The sequence below is a fragment of the Nicotiana attenuata genome, chromosome 12, assembly GCF_001879085.1.
Source record: "Nicotiana attenuata strain UT chromosome 12, NIATTr2, whole genome shotgun sequence".
Lineage (NCBI taxonomy): Eukaryota > Viridiplantae > Streptophyta > Magnoliopsida > Solanales > Solanaceae > Nicotiana > Nicotiana attenuata.
The window spans coordinates 5644535-5662342 of NC_032000.1; the positions used below are offsets into that span (position 1 = coordinate 5644535).

General features: G+C 35.0%; 2 protein-coding genes across 2 annotated transcripts in view; one reads left to right on the forward strand and one right to left on the reverse strand.

Annotated features, from left to right (window-relative positions):
* On the reverse strand, positions 377–7249 carry LOC109235200 (synaptotagmin-5-like). Its single transcript, XM_019401206.1, has 12 exons — positions 6924–7249; positions 6719–6833; positions 5977–6078; positions 4866–4916; positions 4202–4322; positions 3140–3261; positions 2921–3019; positions 2092–2172; positions 1920–2005; positions 1481–1706; positions 1170–1334; positions 377–1090 (listed from the first exon to the last, which is right to left on the reverse strand). Exons 2-12 carry the CDS (start codon positions 6821–6823, stop codon positions 740–742), a joined length of 1509 nt encoding a protein of 502 aa, XP_019256751.1. The 5' UTR covers positions 6824–6833; positions 6924–7249; the 3' UTR covers positions 377–739.
* LOC109235832 (60S ribosomal protein L13-1-like) overlaps positions 17404–17808 on the forward strand; it is a 3753-nt gene continuing 3348 nt past the window's right edge. Inside the window, exon 1 of the mRNA XM_019402082.1 lies at positions 17404–17569. Within this exon, the coding sequence (XP_019257627.1) occupies positions 17404–17569 (166 nt within the window). The remainder of the gene's footprint in view (positions 17570–17808) is intronic.

A 17808-nucleotide genomic window follows, 5' to 3' on the forward strand; every position in this document is an offset into this window, starting at 1 on the left:
TTATATAATATCAAGAGCATAATAGACTTTTCAAATAAAAAAGTGACTTTTGTGATAACTAGAGCAAAGTAAAATGATTTTTGTGTAACAAAAGAAAGAAAAGTGACTTTTGTGTAATGAACAAAAAGTTGAACGATTTTTACGTAACAAAAAAAAAAAAAAAAAAAAGTGATTTTTGGGTAACAAACACAAAAGTTCAATGATCATGGATAATATCATTTTTCATCCATTATTAGCAAATATTTCTTTTTTCCTGACAGTATAAAAAAATGTTGTACTATTAGGTTAGCTAAAAATTCTACAAACTCAGCATGTATTAATACACACAAAAAAGATGAATATAATCATAAATTCGTGTTGCATGATCATGAAACACCATAAAATGAACCCGAAAGTCATGGCGAAGCGATGAGTATTAGTCACTAGCGGGGGCGGAGGTAGAGCGCGGGATGCGGGTTCTTCCGAACCCAGTAGCTTTTGTTCAAACCATGTATTTGTCTTTAAGAAATCCATTGAATATGTACAACTTATTAATTTAGAACCCAGTAACTTAAAAGGATTACAATTCCGAACCCATAAGGTTCAAATCCTAGCTCCGCCTCTGGTCACTTGGCCGTTTCCTATGGACGTACGAAATTCCTCGAAAACTCTTGCATCAAAACACATGCTGATATCTGATCTAAAGCCTATAAGTTTACAAACACTAGTAAGTTTCTAGTTCACAAAACTAAGGTAGAGCCTAAGCACCTCCATTTTCTTGAAGAGAGTTTACTGGAGTAGAGGAACCACTCCTCTTCCTTGCATGGCTGGAGCTGGACTGCCCTGTGAAAGTCCTTCCCATAAACTTTCCAGCTTTGCTTAGTCCACTGCCAACAGCTCCAAGACCACTTCCTACTATTCCTGCGCCTGCACCAATGCCCGTGCCTACCATGCCAACGCCTGAACCGACGATTGATGCTGCCCCGTCAAGGGCGTCCATAGTGCTGCCGATGACCCCTTCTGCCTTTAGCCTCTTTCTTTCTTCTAGGATCTTCTTCTCTGCCTCCAGTGCAGCTAACTGCTCTTCTTTGTTAAACTCATGATACAACACCTACAACCGCAATCAATAAGCTTCAATACAACACCTGTAAATCTTCAATAATACAACAACACTTGACTTTGTCATGTACCTTCACTGTGATAGTTCCTCTATCTTTCTTGTCTTTGACTTTGAGCATGTCAAGTTTTGGCAGTAACCTTAATTCAATTTCTTTTGGGGTCTCCGCTTCCAGCTCATTCAGAGGCAACTTTGTAACACCCATTCGCTGGTCTTGCCCAATGTCTTTATCAAATACCTGTCCAAAGTCATAATGGATGTGAAATGGAAAACAGAACGGAAAGGGCCAAAGTACTTCCATTAAATGCATATAAAACCGCAGTGTGTATATCGTAGACAGAGCAGAGTCCAGGCAGAAATGAAAGAAAGGTGCAGAAATCAGACCTCAAGGATAAGAGATTGAGTCTCCTTATCTTCTGCAATCAACTCAAATGTCTGGTCCCAAATCGGATTTAGGTTGTTGTCGATGGTTTTGGTCTTAAGCTTGAATAGTGGGCGAATATATAAGACTACATATGGATCAGATTTTCCAATCATTTCATGATTCTTTAAGCCATTAGCCCTGACTATGGTCACTATAAGCTTGCCCTGTGGCTTTAGTTCCAAATCACTGCATGAGAAACACAAACAACAGTTATAAAAAAATGAAAATATAATAAAGATATGTGACAAGACCAGACTTTACACTCCATCCAAAAGACTATGTCCGATGGGTAACATGGAACAAATAATGAAAAATATAATATTGGTTTCAAAACAAAGTGAAACAGGCTAAAAGGCGGATCTATTATCAATGACTAAAATACTTCAGAATTGAAGATACCTAGTATCCACCGGTATTCCACCAATTGGAACGACAATTCTATGAGGCCATTCCAGCGTATCTGTGACAATTGAATTTACAGTGTCCTTTCAAGGAGAAATAAACCATTGTCAGTCTAGGAAGAAAATTTTGAACAAGAAATGTCCAGCGAGAGAGCACATTTAACACTTACATCAATCATATCCGAAATTCCAGGAAGAGCTGTTAAACTACCCCCAACAGCCTTCAAAGTATAGTCAATTCTTGGCTTTGGCTGATAGAAACAAACAAGGAGTCAGTAACACAAATATACATCAGAATGTAAGAATCTTATAAATAAGAGAATTTAATTGGTGGCACATTTTGCGTTCTGAAAATAGGAGCACTCGGCAATTCTATCATCATTTATTTTAAACGATCAGTTCTAGGACTATGCGAAAATGAATCACATGTCATCTAGCCTAGTTGTTTGTTACTGGAATTTCAAATTGAGCTCTCACAAAATTGCATAAGCAAAGAGAGAAATATATTTGCCACATATAATTCAGAATTCAAACCACTTCAAACATTTATCAAGAAGCATCACCTTCAGCGTTTTGCAGACCTAAAAAAAGGCATCCGATGTTTAACAGCTTAGCTGTTGAATCTTACTATAACCTATCGAGAAAAGTATCCATACAATGTTGTTGCGTGCTTTGGCAAGGAAAAGAATCAGGTGTGCCTATACTCAAGTGTCTCAACCAAGATTGTTTTATCAACACACAGTCTAAAGAAACACTAAAAGCCCGATACAACCAAGATCAAGACAAAGTGCCTTCCCCCCCACTACCCTCTCTCTCTTGGAGGAGAATGGAGGGAGGGGGGAAGGGCGTAGAACATGATTCCCATGTCCACCAACTTCCCTCCACACCCCTTCCCCTGTCTCCTCCAGAAAAAAATGTCAGAACAGGAATTAAGAACAATTCAATGGGACCGAACCGAAGAATAGAAGAAACATATTCAATGATAGAATTAGGCTATACCTCTGAAAGTAAAGCAACAACAACAGCAGAGATGCAAGGAATATCCTCAGCTAGTTGGAAGATAACACGAATAACTGTGAAGACTTGAAGATCTTTCAACTGCAACCAATTCAGGCGATGGTTAGTCATCAGAGGAACATTGTCCAGAGCAAAATTCAGAGGTGAAAGATTGTTTTTTCCTTCGGATCTGTAGACGGGTGAAAGAGTTTAGGCACCTACCTGAATGGGTATAGAAGCAACCATTGCAGCTTGCACACCTAACACGATATTGGGATCACCACCCCATCGAAGGTCAATATCCATGGTAATTTGATCGTTTTTAAGGCTTTGAACACGAATACCTGCATTTCTCCGCACGAAAAAGAAGTAAAATGCTGTGTCAACTAATACAAACTCATTAAAGAATCTGACGCATGAAATAGACACCAAAAGTCTTATTGGGATGCAACAATATCATGACGAGAAATAAGCTCAGAGTATTTTGTTTCCATTAAGGGAAATGAAGCAAGATTTAAAATGAAACTAGCTGAGGATACAAGATTTAAAGGGTGCTTGTGGTATGTCGTACACATCCTGTACCCAGTCAAGCTATGAAACATAAAATGAAACGGAGGGAGTAGTATATTAAGCTGTAACTATTCAGGTGACTTTTCAAACCATTAACACAACATCATTGTGTTCTCTACAAAAGTAATGTCTATAGATTTTCTCCTTTTCTTCAACAATGACAGTAAAAATCATATCGAAAACTTGCATGACCACCATCTCATGAAGTTCATTCGGAATCGAATCATCAGCGTAAATGAACTGAAGAAGATTCAAAACTTCATACTAAAATTCAAATGAATCTCAAAGGTCAAAAACTAGAAAACTAGCACATGCAATCACGATAAGTGTAGCAGCAGAGAACTCCAACTAAGACAAACTGACTTTTCTTTACCAGATGTAACTAGAGAAAAAATATTGGGAATAATGCAACCCGATCCACTGAGCATTAAAAGACCAAGGTCAGTTATGCAAAACTAACTAAATGTACTTATTATCTTGAAAACTTGATTGAAGGAAACAAGGCTGCATAAACTTTAAATTTCTGTCCCAGATCAAGTCATCAAACTGTTATACAGTTAAGAGGCAATTCATATGTAGCACCAAAGTACAAATCAATTAACGATGACGAAATACAATGTTTTAAAGCACCAAGGATGTGCTGGTAGGTAATCCAGTATTAAGTATGATTTATTTTTTGGTTGATCGGTGATAATGAATGGATTATGTTGCTACCTTCAATTTTAGGTGCCACAGTTCCTAAGGACAATTTGCTGAACTTCAATGAAGTAATTCCAGGTGGTCGATAATCTTCCAAAAGAGGTTCAACGGATTCTTTTATAATAGCCTCGGCTGCCTGCATAGCGAATATTCAAGAGATAAGATTTATGACTTCATAACATGGCATTTGCAAAGGAGAAACCTCATTCAACCACACTATGAGACAAAATGTTACTGATCTAACTAACATTTTGACATTGATACAAGTGTTTCCACATGAATAATGTGAACTTTATTGACTAAATTATTCATGCTGAGCAGCCACCATATCTGATTCGATATAGGAAAGCAATACAAGGAAAGCAGCTCGCAAGCACTGAAGTCCTGTGCTCGTAACGTTGCTTTCTGAAACCAGATCCACAACTCTGTATTGAACAAGTAGCATACTAGGGAATGACTAAATTTTGAGGGGAGATTCTCTAAAGAGGAGAAAATGAGGATCACTATAACAGAAAATTTGGTCATTACTCTGACAATAGAAGAAAACTTCCTTTTGTTTATCAGTTAGAAAGGACCTCCAATTTAATTAGCTGTGCGAAGCACAATTTGGATGATAGTAAAGTTACCAGAAATGACTTATGAAGCAAAAATTGCAATAAGATAAGAGCCAAAAGCTTACCTCGGCAACAAATGGCCACAGTTTGCTCAATTGTTTGTTCAACCATTTGACCTGCCAGCGCGAGACAGCATGAGACAAATATTTTCTGATGAAAGTATTATTTTATTGACGTTGTGGGGAAAATACCCCGTATAGGTATACCAAAAAGAAAGTACCACACAAAGATATGGTCTACACATAAGACACCTACTCATCTATGCCTACAGGAACTTGGTGGGTGCTCCAAAAGTTTTGATACAAAATAAAAGACAAGTCCTAAGTTGTAGAAAGTCATGTTCCTCCCCTTTTTCGAAAAGCTCTCTCCTGCACCTATCTCTCCAGGGTACCCACATGAGTGCTAGCTGTAAAATGAGAGAAATGTAACATTGACAATGCGCATTATGTTTTATTTCTCTAGATTGCATAAAGGAAACATATAAAAACGCCGGATGATGCATAGCTTCCAAGACTCACGACTGCCGCTCATAAGATCAGGACAGGAGATAATGTCCTCTCACTAATTTCACATATTACAGTAGTCTTGCTTTCCGTTGCAATATGTGACCAACCGTTATCGTGTATCACCCCCCCCCCCCCCTCTCTCTCTCTCTTTCCTGAGACAGAAAACAAAGGAAAACAAGGCACCTAGCTCCCTATCTAGAAAAAGTTTTCTCCTCATGTTCATCACCGCTTAGCAGTGTATTTTCTTGTTCTAATTCATAAAGTCACAAAAGTAGAACCCACTTCAATAAGACGTCATTGGTGACTATAGCACAAAGAATAAACTTCATTAAACAAAGAAGATTCAACTAAATCTTTCTTAAACTTACAACAGCAAGAACACTAGCATAATCTACTGAGTTGAGCGACAAGACATTCATTTAAATCTGTTACAGACACTGATGATTTTCATCAACCCGGTCCAAATATAACTTAACAAACTGATTCTTTGAGTTCTTCCATGGTATTGAAACCATTTATTAACATTTTCATAAACTTCATTCTAAATATTCCGTTCTAAAGTTGAAAAGAGTTCAGTCAAAGTCAGTATGGTGGATTAAGTATTCTATGAAAGGCGGAACAGAAATATCAACCATATGAGGGGGAAAACAAACTATTGAACCCCACCAACCTGTTCATAGACTGGGAATGATATCCATTCAGGAAAATTATCGCCACACATTTTCTTTAGATCGTCCCTGTTGAGGGAGCCCATTAGTTTTACCTCTACTGCCTGTCAAAGGAGCAAATACGATGAAATGATGAATATCAGCCTTTCAGAAGGGAAAAGCAGCTGCAGCACTTCAGAATCTAAATGATCCATCATAAGACGCAAATTGAAACAACCAGTGAATAGTTCCTATTCCTCGTAGCAAATTAAGGAGAAAACTTTCATATCAATATATGTGTAACAAAGTAGAGAACGAAGCGGCAAGACTATCACAGAGGCAGCAAATGTTCAATAGTTCATCTGAGAGATATTTTCACCAATAAAAAATAAATAAACAAAATAGAGCTTCGTGTGCAAATTTAGACAACTATCCATTTCATTTTAAGCAGTTTTATAAAGTATTTGTCCTTCTTCTCTTCCAATGACAACAACAGGTTCATGCGAGCTAGCTGAAGTCGGCTATATGAGACCTTTCCTAACAATTCTTCTAAAATATAACCTCAATTAGCCATTGCAAATTCTGAAATTAGACAAATTACTCAAATAAAAAAAATAAGAGTCAACTTTCACTACTTCACCCGTAATGATGTTCAGCAAAGACCAAAGCCGAGATCATTACAACACAAATCTTCAACACAGTAAGCACACCAAATTAATAAAGAAAAAATGATAATTCAAACACATCAAATTCATGAAATTATACCTTGGAAAAACGCTTGGTGCTTCGATACCTCATCATATGTTTCCAAGCCGCCATTAAACCGACTCCAAATATCATCCCCATCAGAATCCCAGAAATCAACCCCATTTTTAGTTTCCTGTCACAAAAACAAAGATATCAGATATAACCAAACCAGCCAAAAGAAAGAAGAAAAAACTAAAGAGAAGAAAACAACATGGAGACTTACAGTAAAACTGAAGAAACAATAAAAAAGATTCCAACTTGACTCAACCCCCTTTCTTCCAAGACATGTGAATTATATTAACTTCAACTTTTTCTCTTCTCTCTTAGAAGCAAAGTTCTATTACCTTTGAGTCTTTGACCTTTCTCCCTATTGCCTTATTTTCAGAAGTTGGCAGAAAACCTTTTTTGAGTTTTTTAAGAATATGTTACAGCTGTGATCAAGGCAGCTATTTCTCTCTCTCTCTCTGTCTCTCTCTGCATTGAAGTCTCAGATTTGTCCGTCAGTTTCTTTCTATATACGGAGTACTAGAATTTTTGAAGTTTACCTTTATGAGTTTTGTCTGACCGTTTCTGTACAGTACATTTTTCTGGAAGTCCGAGGTTTTTCTATACTATGAGCTGACTTTACTTTCCTTTCTAAATTTAGAAATAATTTTAATTTTAAACTTTTTATTTTACTTATTTTATTCTTAATAAATTTTTTTTATAATCACACAAATACCATAGTCTCATAAAGTTTTTATCATTTAAGTTTTTAAGACTACAAGTTGTTAGTTTGAGAGAAAAATAACCGACTGATATGGAGGGAAAATCCCAATTTTCTCTTATCTTGTAATATACTGTACAATACCTTTTATATACAAAGCAAAGTGATGAAAAATGAAAGTAAAATGCCTAACTAACTGACCTATCTACCACTAACTGAGATATGTGTAATTACATAATTAACCTTGGAGGCTTCTGGAAACTAGGCTAATAACAAAGTGAAACTAGGTTATTTCACTTCCATCTTCTGTGATATGTATCGCCGCCTTTAGCTCTTTAGATAGCTGGTACCATTGTCAACACCCCCCCCTCAAGTTGGAGGGTGAAGACAAAACCCCCAACTTGCCAAGGATAGAACGATGTTGAGGACCAGGAAGAGGTTTCGTGAAGAGATCGGCTAATTGGGAGTGAGTGGGAACAAAAGATAGAGAAATGAGACCGGCTTGGAACTGTTGCCGGACAAAATGGCAATCGAGTTCCACATGCTTGGTCCGTTCATGAAAGACGGGATTTTTGGCGATGTGAGTGGCAGCTTGACTGTCAGAAAGAAGAGGAACAGGAAGAGAAGGAGAAACAGAAAGGTCATCCAAGAGGCGAACAAGCCATGTAAGCTCAGCAACCACACGCCTCATGGAGCGATACTCAGCCTCGGCGGAGGATAAAGAAACGGAAGGTTGTTTCTTGGACTTCCACGAGACAGGGCTACCACCCAGACTGATGTAAAAGCCACTAACGGAGCGACGAGACTCTGGGCAAGAGCCCCAGTCGGAGTCACAAAAAGCAAGTAGATCGAGAGAAGGAGAAGCAGTAAGAAAGAGACCCAGACCAGGATCATTGAGAATATAACGAAGACAGTGTTTGGCAGCGGAAAAATGAGGGAGACGAGGGTCCTGCATATATTGGGAAAGATGTTGAACGGCGAAGGAAAGATCCGGGCGGGTGTGGGTCAAAAAATTGAGTTTACCAAGGAGGCGACGATAAAGAGTAGGGTCAGAAAGGGGTTCACCAACACCAGAGAAAAGCTTAGAAGAGGGGTCAAGAGGAGATGAAACAGGGCTCAGGCCAGCACAGTCAAACTCATCCAAGAGCTCAAGGGCAAATTTTCGTTGACTCAAAATCAAGCCTTGAGGCTCCCGCAGGACTTCCATGCCCAGAAAGAAAGATAAGTTCCCCAAATCTTTTATTTTGAACTCAGAATCTAGGAAATGTTTGAGGTCTGTCAACTCCTGTAAATTGTTACCTGTGAGGAGAATGTCATCAACATACACTGCGACCAAAGAAACTGAATCCCCTGACCTCTTGTAAAATAGAGAATAGTCATTGAGCGAGTGAGAAAAACCCTTGAAATTCAGAGCAGCTATCAAACGAGCATACCACTGGCGTGATGCTTGACGTAAACCATAAAGGGACTTTTTAAGACGACAAACCATGTTAGGGGAAGGAGAGGGGACACCAGCAGGGAATTTCATGTAGACCTCTTCAAATAAATCACCATGTAAAAATGCGTTATTAACGTCCAGCTGATATAAACCCCAGCCACGTTTAATTGCAATAGCCAAAATGCATCTGATAGTAGTCATCTTAACAACGGGAGAAAAAGTTTCGTTGAAGTCTATCCCTTCCCTTTGAATATCACCACGAATGACCAAACGAGCCTTTAGTCTTTCTACTGTACCATCAGACTTAAGCTTGACTTTATAAACCCATTTGCTGGAAAGTGCCTTCTTACCAGGTGGGAGAGGGACTACATCCCAGGTTTCATTGCCTAGTAGTGCATCAATTTCCTTGGCCATAGCTTCCTGCCAACCAGGATGCATAGCAGCCTATGAATAAGAAGTAGGTTCTTGTATGGTGGAAGCAGAATTTAGGAGACCTTGGTTAGAAGGAGTGAGAGCCGTGAAAGAAAAGGTGTTGGGAGAAATAGGATTGAGAAAACAAGTAGTAGACACATCAGTCAAATAAACAGCACTACAAATATAGTCAGAAAGATAGGAAGGAGTTTTATGCTCCCTGAGTGACCTGCGCAAGGCAGGTTCCAATATCATAGGGGCAGGACTGGAGATAGAAGAAGAGGTAGGATGAAAGGTAGAAGTAGCAGAAGAACTAGGAAAATGAGTGGTAGGAATGGGAGAATTATTGGTGGAAATAGGAGCAGATTCAAGACTAGAGATGGAAGGAATAGATGGAACAGAGATAGTAATAGGTGAGTGATCAGCAACTGATGGAATAGACTAAGAGAAAATAGGAGTGGCAATAGGGGAAGATGAGGCAAAAGGGTAAGTAGATTCATGAAAGATTACATCTCTAGAAATGAAGATTTGTTTAGTTTGTAGGTTCAACAATTTGTACCCCTTTTTGCCAAAAGGATAGCCCAGAAAAACACATGCTACTGCCCTTGGATCCAATTTCCCCCTATTATGTGAAAGAGTGGAAGCAAAACAAAGACATCCAAAGCACCTAAGGAAGGAATAATCTGGGGATTTATGAAAAAGAACCTCAAAAGGAGTCTTATAGTGTAGAAGTTTGGTAGGGTATCTGTTAATGAGGAATGTGGCAGTAAGAAGAAATTCCCCCCAATAGGCTATAGGAAGGTGAGACTGAAACAAAAGGGCTCTACAAACTTCCAACAGATGCATATGCTTCCTTTCCACAACCCCATTCTGTTGGGGAGTGGCTACACAACTAGTTTGGTGAAGGATACCTTTAGAAAGGAAATATGCAGTAGCAGCAATGCTAGAACCATGTTCCAAAGCATTGTCAGATCTAACCTTCTTAACTTTAGTATTGAACTGTCTTTCAACCATTGAAATAAAAGACTGAAGAATGGTGAAAGCATTGCCCTTAGTGCTCAAAAGATAAGTCCAAGTACCCCTACTAAAGTCATCAACAATTGTAAGAAAATATCTAAAACCATCATGAGTAGGAGTCTTATAGGGTCCCAAAGTATCAATGTAGATAAGATCAAAAACATGATAAGAAGTAATGGAACTAGATGGAAAAGGCAATTTGTGTTGTCTTGCTAAAGGGCAAACAGTACAAGGGAAGGAATCTTTATTAAAAGCAGCATGTGGTAAACATTGAATGTTTTTCATACTAGAGATAGGCATGTGACCCAATCTAATATGCCATACATTGTGACATGAAACAATGGAAGCAAGTGGAAGAGTAGAATTACTATTGATACATTCAGTAAAAGAAGCAGAAACTTCTGTCTTAGCAGATGGCAGTCCAGTAGGAGTATGATGGAGTGACTGGAGGATGTAAAGTCCATTACTAAGTTTACCAAGACCCAAGACCTTCCTCAAAGAAGGGCCCTGCAGAGAGCATAAGAATGCACTAAAGGTCAGATCACAACTAAATTGATAGCAAAATTGATGTACTGATAGTAAGTTGAATTTGAAGGAAGGAACATATAAGACTCTATTCAAGGTCATGTCTGGAAATAAAATCACTTTTCCTGCATGTGTTAACTTGATTTTGTAGGAATTAGGAAGGTTAACTGTTATTGGTTGTGAAAGGGGTAATATATCAAATAAAATTGTCTTGTCAAAGGTCATATGTTCAGAAGCACCTGAATCAAGGATCCATGAGTGCACAAAAGAGTTATCAGAAAGATAGGAGGGTAAAATGGGGGCAATACCAGCACAGTTGGCAGTTACATTGACCTCAGAACTTGAAGCAGCCTGTTGGCCAATTTTAACCTGTTGTAGAATATCCAGTAATTGTGAATACTGTTCCTGACTGATTCCCACAACACTGGGCACATTATTAGCACCATAAGGTCCTTGCATATTAGGAAAACCACTGTTTTGACTTTGAACATTAGGAAATTCATTGTTCATATTCTGATTTCCTTGTGAAGCATGTTGTCCAAAAGATGAGTTCTGTTGTGTCATTCCTTGATTACTGTAATGCTCTCCTTCAGTACACACTGCATTACTCTGTACAGTATGTTGATTTTGAAACCTTCTGGGCTTGTTAGGTTTGAAATTTGTTGGATAACCATGAATTTTAAAGCATCTCTCAATTGTATGACCTGGTTTTTGGCAATATGTGCAGAAAAGATTGTTTTTCTCATTTCCTTTATGCATACCAAACTTGTTTCCATTACCAGGATATGTAGTGAAATTTGATTTTCCTTGCCCTAAGTAGTTTCCCATCTTTTGTGTAGAAGCATTAAAGGAACTGGACTCTAAAGGAGAAGAAACCAAAGGCTGTATTGATCTTTGTCTTTCCTCTTGAAGAAGAAGTGAGTAGGCCTTATCAATGCTTGGTGTGGGATACATCATCATAATGTTCCCTCTACAGGTAGTATAGGTTTCATTAAGTCCCATTAAAAACTGCACTAATTTTTGTCTATCATCAAGTTCCTTATTTTTCTGTTTTGCATCACAAACACACTCAACACAAGTACATGAAACCCTTGCTTCTAATGCCTCTAATTCATCCCAAATTGCCTTCATACTATTGAAATATGAAGCTATATCATGTGAACCTTGTAGGGTCTCTAAAAGTCTCTTTTGCAAGCTAAAAAGTTGTGCAATATCAGATTGTCCATACCTGTCCTCAAGTTGCTTCCATATCTCTCTTGCAGATTTGGAGTGTAATACACTGGATCGTATCCCTTTTGTCAATGAATTGAGCAACCATGCCATTACCATGTCATTACATCTAGTCCATAGATCCAAATAAGGCGAATTATCTCTAGGTTTTGTAATTTTTCCATTAATGAACCCTAGTTTATTCTTAGCTGACAATGAAATTAACATAGATTTTCTCCAATCTGCATATCTAGATCCATCGAAGGGAGAGAATACCAAATTTGTCCCAGGATTATCGGAAGGACTCAAGTAGAGAGGATGGGAGCTCTCTACTACAATCAATCTCTGTGCAAAAGGATTTTCTTCCTCCATCAATGGCGTCCAAAATTGCATAAACAAAACCAGAAAAAAATGAAGGCGAAAATGAGAAAGGGCAGTCGCTGATTCACAGAAGACTCAGCAGAATTTTCTGGAACAATCCAGTAGTGGATCGAGCACAAGCTCTGATACCATGTTAGTTTGAGAGAAAAATAACCGACTGATATGGAGGGAAACAATTTTCTCTTCTCTTGTAATGTACTGTACAATACCTTTTATATACAAAGCAAAGTGATGAAAAAATGAAAGTAAAATGCCTAACTAACCGACCTATCTACCACTAACTGAGATACGTGTAATTACATAATTAACCTTGGAGGCTTCTAGAAACTAGGGTAATAACAAAGTGAAACTATGTTATTTCACTTCCATCTTCTGTGAAATGTATCGTCGCCTTTAGCTCTTTAGAAGAGCTGGTACCACTGTCAACAGTTTTCAAGCTGCTATATATTGAAATCGTGCAAGCTATTTGGATAGAAAGGAATCAAAGGATCTTCGAGCAAACGAGTGAAGATTGGATCGCCATTGCAAAAGAGATAGTCTTTATGTGTTGTACTAGATCATCTGTTAAAACTAGAAGCTATTTTCAGACTTGTTTGTTTCAAATTTCTCTAAGCTAGCAGATAGAGGTATAGATAGTTTTCTTGTCTTTAGATAGTTAGTTGAGTTAGCTAACTATGGCTTTGTACAGTTTATCCTTGGTGGTTAATAAAAGTTTAATTACCAGAAAGAAAAAAAAAGAAGGGTAAGTCCAAAATAGTAAATCCAGTAAAAAGCAGCCTACGAGTCGAAAAGATTTAAAAAAGAAAGGGGCCCGTAGAAAGAAATTTCTCTGAGAACTGTAAATTTTGTTTATTTGGCAAATAAAACTAGTAGTCTTGTTTTTGGAGTTCAGGTAGTTTTCATTAAAAAAAGAACATCGAAAATTCCTTGAATGGAAAAGTATTTATGATGTTTTACCGTATTAGTAATTACTAAGAGCCCGTTTGGACATAAGAATTTTTTCCCATTTTTCAAAAAAAAATTTATTTTTTTCGAAATCTGTGTTTGTTCATAAAATTATCAATTTTCACTTGAAGATGTATTATGAAAATTTTTGAAAATTTGAAAAACTCAAAAAAGCTGTTTTTCAAAATTTTCACTCAAATTACTCACAAAACTTCAAAAACAGCCCAAAATTATATTCATGTCCAAACACAACTTCTAAGTTTCAAATACCATTTTCACTTAAAATAATTTTTCACCCTATTTTGAAATTTTGCATTTCTTATGTCCAGACGCCCACTAAGTATGATAAAAGTTTATAAGTAACTATAATCATATAAAATATTTATATGCATGAAATAATTTCGACGCGCTACTTATCATAAGGTTTAGCAAAATCTTCCGCTAGTTAAAAAGTGACACATTTTCCATGAAAGTGACCATGAAATGTCTTGAGGACCACTTTGTTGGTCTATGTTTACAATTAATTTGTTATACTTTTTAAATTTAGCTAAACTTTTATAAAGAAAAATCTAAGAACGATTAAACTTAATTAATTACCAACCAATCCCATCTGTTGATAGTTCATAAGACTTTCTCCATCAATAAGCTGATAATGACAGCTTCGTGTCTTTATCTATCGTCACCAATAACAATAAGTCAAGTGGATCAAATTTTAGTACTACTACTATTATTAATAACTAGTGGTCGTACCCGCGCAATGCGCGTCAATACTAAAAAATATTACTTAAATTCAGTTTTGATCGGGCTTGTTTGAACATTAGATCGTATTGCTTTATTAAGTTTCATTTCATCTTATTTGTCAATATGATATATCCAATAATAAAAATTATTAAATTAAAGGGACTCTTTTTAAAAAATTAAAGGGACTTATATAGTCATTGAATAACTTTTTTGTTCTGTATTTTTCTTTACTATATTATACAATGTTTAGTATTCTTACATTGTTAATAGAAATTTTTATTAGCATATTCCTTTGTTTAATATTTTGTCGTATAGTTTATTACTCTTGAAATATTTTTTATTTTGAAGTATATTCTATTGTTCACAATAATATTTTCTGAATTTTAATGAATAAAATCTCTAATAAATTGAAGGGACTTATAAAGTCATCGAATAACTTTTTTGTTATGTATATTTCTTTATTATACTATCCAACTTTTAGTATTATTACATTGCTAAAAGAAATTTTTATTAGCATATTACTTTGTTTAATATTTTTGTCTACTACTTTCCTTTTGTAATAATAGAAGATCTATATTTTATTACTCCTAAAATATTTTTTTATTTTAAATTTTATTCTATTGTTCTCAATAATATTGTCTGAACTTTAATGAACAAATATACTTTTTATTATTTATAAAAAACGAAAATGATTTAAACAAAAGAAACAAAGAATTTAACTAACGTAAACCAACACTCACCAATGTTGAGTAGTTAATTTTAGGTAGTTAATTTTTTTATCTCTTTCTCTTATTTTATTTTATTTTTTTAAAATAATTTTTGAGTCTTCAAATTTGTATGAGGTTTGTCCTAAAGTGTGACACTTGTTAAATTTTTGTTGTTACACTTGGATATAGGCTATCATATTAGGAAGAAACTATTCCCAAATTTGAATTAAATTTTTTTTTATTTTTTTATTTAAAATAAATTTAAAACTCCAACTTAATCTACTCCCTGAATTGGCAATTTTTTATTTTTTATCTTATTTTTAATTTTAAAATAATTTTGAAACTCCCACGTTGTTGGAGCTTTGCCTAAAAAATCTACACATGTCATCGTATGGTTATGCCACTTGGCATCATATAATTATTTTATTTCTCTATTCATACATACATATATATATATATATATATATATATATATATATATATATATATGAGGAAGAAACTACTCCCTATTTTGAATTGGTAGTTTTTTATTTTTTCTTATTTTCGAATTTTATAGATATTTAAATTCAAAAACAATAACCACTAACTAATTTTAACTAAATAACTAATTATGTGATGTGATTTTTTTCTAGGATGCCACTTGGCTTAATGCTTTTTCTTCAGGCATAGTTAATGTGGTGACTTTTTTTTGAGTGTTTTCAGAAATTGAATTTGTAAAATGATATATTTCTAATATTTTAATCTTAAAATAACTAAATTAAACGTTTTCACAACAGTTAGGATATCTTTAAGCTTTTTTCATAATATAACATCCACATAAAGGTATTTTACTAAACTTAAATTTTCTCTAAGCAAAGCAAAAAATTCTAACCAAAACATAACTTTAAGTGAAATAAAAAGAAATGGATATGATGACACAACACTAAAAAGTCAAAAACTAAAACGTCAAACCAAAATTTTTCGTTTTTCACATTAATCAATGTACAAATAAAAATTAAACAAAACTTTGTTCGGAACACCCCAAAGATAACAGAGCAAGAAAATACACAATCTTCATACCTTATCCATGAAGGGGTTTCAAGAAAATTGCTTGGCATTCTGGTAAAAAAAAATCAAAACATAAAATTAAAAGATGAATGTAAATAAACTCAAAAATAAATGGTCAAAACATCATGAAAAAACTACAATACCGGTAAATTATTAATGAAGACGGCACAATTACCGTAAATAAACTAAAATACCGATAAAATATCTTGTATTCTTGCTCCAAAATCAAAGCAAACTTTAATATAACTACTAACAAACAATCAATTTCTCATCAAGTATTTCCATAACATTATTTCATACATTTCAAAAGTAAGCCAACTATCAAAGCTAATGAAATCTTCAAAATTAATATTTATGAAGAAAATTATTAATCCCAAAGGAAAAATTAATTGTTGAAGAAAGCAGAATTATAAAACTGAAATGGATAACAAAGAGAGACAAAAATGACAATTTAACAACATAAGGCTGGTCACCATGGCTGAGGAAGAAATTTTGGAAGAAAGAATTGATTAGTAAAGGATTTGAGAGGAGATGAGCAAAAAAGGAAGATGGACCAGGTATATAAGAAGATTGGGTAAGATGAGAATTTAATGTGTAACTGAAAATTTATGTAAGGAATTTGAATAGAAAATGGGAGTTAAATGGAGTATGGAACTGTAACCCAAATGTTATGCAAAAATTGAAAGAAAATTCAAGTTTAACCACAGCTGAACTGTTGGAACCGTTACACTAATGGAAAAAATAGATATTTAAAGTAGACAAATGAGATAAAATAGCAAAAAATTGACAAAATAGATAAATATCTTTCAAAGCCTAAGAGAGGTGTCACATAGGCATTCCTATTCCCTCCTTTATATAGATATATAGATTAATAATTGGTACATCCCACCTAAGTCTTTAAACTCGAATGCATTTTATTTTAAGAGATTTTTTTCTTCCTATACCATATATGAAACTTTATTACCAAATATGTACATAGTATCTAAATTACCCGTCTAGTCCACATTTTTCCTACAATTTCTATACCATTCGTTTATTAGGAATTAATAGGGCAGAATCTTCCCTTAATAACGCGCGAAAAATCAGGAAAGAATTTTGGGATTGATTTATTCTACATTAAATTCAAGTTTTGAAACGGAAAGGAGATTTCGCATCTGCGTAATTTACTCTTAAACTACAATTCAAAAATTTAAAAAAAAAAGTACGAACACCTTCAACAAACTGAATTCAAATCTTCGAGATTCAACAACTCAAAATTGCTATATTTTGTTCTTCGTCGTTTTCAGAAATCAAATTGGCGATCATATATCTGTTCTTCATCTTTTTTTCTCTCAATCTAGAAATCCAAAAAAAAACGAAAAAATTTAGATTAATACATCAGCAACAACACGCAATCAAGTCAAAAATCGCAATCATGCTACAATTGAATGGGAATTGGGATAACTATGGCAGATTTAGAGATTTTGAAGTTGATGCCATTGTGGTAGATGAGAATGCAAGCTACAGTATTCTGATTTCTACAATTGCAGAACAACTATCGATTGATACTTCAGAAAAAATTATATATATCAAATACATGGTGAACGACAATTGTCCCCCAATGGAGATTAGGAATGATATGGGGGTTCGTGTGTATATGGAGACCAAAAAGGAGAATAAAAACTTAGGTTCATATCCGTTATGTATAAGTGTACGAGATTTCAATATGGAATTGGCAATCACCAACGATAACACAAGTGCAGGTTTGTATAGTTCGAAATTGCATAGAATTATGGTTTTACGGTATTATCTACAAAATTACTACATTTGCCTACAATTAAACTACAAATCAGTTTAATGAAAGAATAAAGCAATTTTGTTTTCAAAATTATCTACAAAGTTACTACATTTATACGACAAAATAAACTACAATCTATGATTAGAAATTGTTGATTTCAAAATGTTGTCTTTAAATAAATTATCTACAAAGATTCTACAAATT